At 43.7% G+C, this 5,000-nt stretch overlaps 1 protein-coding gene across 1 annotated transcript in view; it reads left to right on the top strand.

The window, feature by feature from the left end:
- The window catches only part of col16a1 (collagen, type XVI, alpha 1), a gene marked incomplete at its 5' end in the record, with an annotated part of 142,539 nt that overhangs the window by 93,511 nt on the left and 44,028 nt on the right, over positions 1-5,000 (top strand). The window contains 3 exon segments of the mRNA XM_084311911.1: positions 2,716-2,772; positions 3,320-3,367; positions 3,610-3,681. Of these exon segments, the coding sequence (XP_084168037.1) occupies positions 2,716-2,772; positions 3,320-3,367; positions 3,610-3,681 (177 nt within the window).

Consider the following 5,000-nt stretch of genomic DNA (forward strand, 5'->3'; position numbering starts at 1 on the left):
AGTATTCTGTACTTCTGTATGACAACTATTAAAGAAACTTGAAACTTGAAACTTGAAGGAGGGATGAAGGATATATGACAGAGGGATTACGGAGGGATTGAAGGAGGGAAAGCCATGGTGCTGATATGGAGGAGAGGAGTACAGAGTCGGGAAGGCTGAGCTGATTCCAAGACCGTAGTGAGCGATAGAACACGTCTCGGTGTCTGAAGGCTGCGATTCGGATGAATAGAGATGGCAATCAGAGATAACAGTCTGAAATATCTTCATAAACGCAATGTATAACGCAATAGTGATTCTAGCCGTACTCAGTTCATGAACGCTTTTAACTTTCCTGTATGCAGCAAATCCCACATATTGTGTTAGAATAGAATAGAATAGAAATACTTATATTATCCCGATGGAAATTTGACACTGCAAATCGCTCAACATTTAAACGTTTAAACATTTAGACAGAACAGGTCACGAATAAGAATAACAAAACAAATCAAATCCAGAATTCCTTGCACTGGCATTTAGATGTCAGACTCGTGCAGGGAAGGTCTGGAGATGGTTGCGCACTCGGCCCGACTGCTCTTGATACAGTAGCTGCTCTTGACATGCGGCGTAATGAATCCAGCTACCCTACATGAGTAGCACAAGGAGCATAGTTGATTCGTGACAATTACAGCAATCCTAAAATTATTGGTATTTTTCCCCCTCCATTTTCCTCCGATTTTCTCCCATCCCAATGTTAGTCGTATGCCAATTCCCAGTCCCTTCCTGGTCGCTGCGCTTTACCCCCCACAGTCAGATCATTTTGGGAGAGTGGAGGCTACCACGTGCTTCCTCCGACACACGTCCAGCCAATCACCGCTTCTTTTCACCTGGCAGCACGGATTCTCATTGAGAGGGCGTAGCGTGTGGGAGGACCACACTATCCCCCTCACGTCCAATCCGCGCTTAGCAGGCGCCCCGACCGAACTGTAGGAGTCGCTGTTTTACAACGACCCGGACCCACCCCGCCAGCTTCTCCCACCCTCTGATACAGCCAATTGTATCAGTGCAGACGGCCAGCCAAGCTGGTGACAACCCCCAATTACAGCAATCCTAATGGAAAAAGAAAAAAGGCCAATCAAAATCTTGACTAGGGATGGGTATCGTTAGGATTTTATCGATACTACTACTCTTGTCGATACTGCTTAACGGTTCGGTACTTTATCGATGCTCTTATCGGTTCTTTTAGATACTTATTATTTAAAAAAATATTTATACATTTCTTATTTGAACAGCTATATCTGTACTTGATGTTTGTTTGTTGTGTTGCATATTTGAAATAAACTTCAATCAAATCAAATCAAACCCCCCCTCTTAAAAACAAAAACCTGTGTTTAACCTAGCCATCTATAAAACATCATGCTAAAACTGTGAAACAAATGTCCTACTCCCCTAAAGAAAGAAATACATAGCAAACATGACTCAGTTATCCAATAGTGCTGCTGCTTTTTATTTTCTTAAAATCTTTTAGTTAATAAGACTAAAAGACTACAATATGTCTACGATTTCATGACGGCTTCCTGTCCTCGCATTTCCGTGTCCGGTTTAACGTTACATTTTCAACAACAGATTGCTGCTACATAAACACTTCATGGAAACGGAGTAACGTTAACGTTATGTCGAGTTCATATGTGTAGTGTAGTATGAACTCGACATAACGTTAACGTTACTCCATGGCCACTGTTGCGTCGCAGATGGATGGTACACCCTGTTAGCTCCGTAGCTAATCCGCTCCTAGACTACCGATAGCAGTATACCGATAACGTCGGAGCTTATCAATACTCAATTTTTTTTCTAATTTAGTACGGGTTCCCATTTAGAACCGGGTTTCGGGGGCATCCCTAATCTTGACAGTTATTTCATTCCATTGAAATGATTGTAATGTCTTCGTGACACACATTATTCACTAGACTATTATATACATGTCATTTTTCACACTGTTCTTTCTACTCATATAAAGACAACCCATTCCTCAGATAACTATCACCATAAAGCTATAAAAGGACAGGGTCAAGTTCTGGCTTATGGAGAATGTAGAAACATAGGAGCGGTAGCTAGGTAGTAGTCTTTTGAGGTTTTCTTGTAAATATCTGTATGTGTATTGTATTGTCCCAATAACAGCAAGGACCATGATGGAAATAAGTCCTGGACTGTATCATGTTATCCATGACACTGAGTGCAAGTAGACGCATGCCTTTGTCAAATAAAATAAACCAAACTAAATCCAATACAGCTACCCAGACAAGCTAGAGGCATAGCACAAGTGGCAGAGGAATATTCAGTTAGTAATATGCCTGTAGGCTATGGATATGACACAACACTGATCTCAACAAATCATATTAGGCCGTAGCCTATTTCAATTGGGTTGTTTCAACAAATGTATCGTTTAACCCGTCCATTGCAATATATCTAGATTTAACAAGGCACGCGGTACACCTCCATGATGAAAGCGTTCAGATCTTCCCTCGGTCGGCACGGTAGAAAACAACCCATTAAAATGCAATATTTGAACATTTACATAATCATTTGTAGGTAGTACAGCTGTTGCAACCGGGAAAAGAAAAATCTCCTTCCGTGTGCAAATCCGGGGGTCGTTTGTGAGGCAGTACTGTGCAGATTTAGACTTCCTCTCAAATGCTAAATGTAATTAAAATGTCGTTCTGATTGATTTTTTTGTTTTAGGGAGAACCTGGTGAATGTAACTGTGTGGCTCAACCATACATGGGCACAGGCGGACCCGTGAGTGCACGCACACACACACACACACACACACACACACAGCGACAGACATAAAACACACATAGACAGTTATTGCTCCCTCTAGACGTACCATTAGTTCATCTTCAGAATCGTTATCTCACAACAGGGGATTTTAACACAAACTGATTTGAAGTTATATTGGTCGTCTCACACCACTCACACTCACACTCACACACACACACACACACACACACACACACACACACACACACACACACACACACACACACACACACACACACACACACACACACACACACACACACACACAGTCCCATAGTGTGCTTACACCCGAGTTCATCCATGGGTTTATTATATGATATCTCTACAGGGGACACACACACATGCAGGGAGAAACACACACACACACACACACACACACACACACACACGCTCAGCCATCTCTCTGCATGCTTCAGGGTTCATCAGCAGTATTGTTATTATTACTTCACACTGTGTGGTTCTCTCTATGCAATGGTTTGTTTAAGCTGGTGCTCCTCTGCTCTTGACTGCTTCTGCCTTGCAGGGTGCTCCAGGGACTCTGGGAGGAAGCATGTGGCAGCCCGGCCCTCAGGTCTGATCTGTCTGCTACCGGTCATGTCTGATGACTGTCTTTCTTAGGCTTGGTTCAAAGCTATGTGTGTTTGTTTGTTTGTTTGTTTTGCTTTGGGTTTATTTCATACATTATACATTATTGAAAGTATTATTCACAATGCCTTAAACGTGTGTGTGTGTGTGTGTGTCTGTGCTCTCTGTGTGTGCACGTGTGTGTGTGTGCATGTGTGCCTGCATGCTTGTGTCTGTGTGTCCCTATAGGGGCCCCCAGGACCTCCAGGTCCTCCCGGTCCTGCAGGACCCCACGGTGTAAATGGTGTGCAAGGACCTCAGGTAAGACTGCGAGAGAGAGAGAGCGAGAGAGCGAGAGAGAGAGAGAGAGAGAGAGAGAGAGAGAGAGAGAGAGAGAGAGAGAGAGAGTGGGTAGCTGAAGGGGATCTCTCTGTTGTCAAAAGCGTTCTCGTGTATCAGACCTCAACTATACGCTACTCATGATGTGGGCTTGTGGCTTGTGGGCTGCCGGGGCCGTTTGGAGGAAGCAACGCTTGGAGCTCTTGACAAGCCGTGAATTGCAATGAAGGTAATTCACGTTGTAAACATGCTTTGCATAGCCAGGGTAAATATGCAGTTGGGATGAATATGTATCCATGCTATGCAAGCATGAAATGAGACGAGCTCCTGTGGCATAAATTTGTAATAATGCGGCAAGTAAACTAGTGTCAATTATTGATGTAAAGCACGCCTCGCACTCACGTCATCGTCCACTAACTCACGTGGGAATCCAGCTCTTCAGAAATGTCAATCAAAGGCATAGACGGTTATTTGAAGGTCCACGTGTAAAGCACAGGAGGAATGAAATATTCATCTAAAGCATGGGTGTCTAACCTGAGGTCCGCGGGCCACATACGTCCCGCTGGGCGTTTTCAGCTGAATCAATTTGTTTTTGATCCGCCGCCTCTCCTATAGCCGCGATTCAACCGGCCTGTGATACGAACGTCTCGACTTTTCGGGGCAAACGCACACAGGGCGTCATCTGCACCTGCGTCGTGTCTGTAGTGAATAGCCTAACCCTGCTTCCGTGGGACATTGGAGGAGGGCCCAGTATTTAGCCTTCAGTTGTACCTCGTGTTTTGATTGTCAGTCGTCCGTTATCACTGGACTCGGGCCGAGGTATCAGTCGGTTGCGATTTTGTTATTACTAATCCATCAATACGCTGAGATCAAAAAGGAGATGCCGAGAGGGGAGATGTGTTGCGTGTGTTGGAACGTCTGTTCTCCAAGTCTAGAAATGCTAATCTTACAAACTATTGTGGGTGAATCATTAATTGAAACCTATTATAGAATATGTAATTGAAATCTGTAAAAGAATACATCTATAATAAGCCCATATCCATAAATGATGCCTCCTTACCCACCATTTAAACAAATAGCCTTCCTTGTATTCAGTGAGGCACCAGGGAATGATCAGAAGTGCATTTGCGGCGATATTGAGCTGGTACGCACAAGTCGAATAGATCGACAAAATGACCAATTAAGCGAGTGACCTCAGGAAAATGCACCTTTTCTTCTGCAGTATTATGTAGCCCGCAATATAATCAGTATTTTAAATTTTGGTTCCCTTGGTAATTGAGTTTCACACCCACTGAAAAGCA

The sequence above is a fragment of the Notolepis coatsorum genome (assembly GCF_963971535.1).
Source record: "Notolepis coatsorum genome assembly, chromosome: 4".
NCBI classification, from domain to species: domain Eukaryota; kingdom Metazoa; phylum Chordata; class Actinopteri; order Aulopiformes; family Paralepididae; genus Notolepis; species Notolepis coatsorum.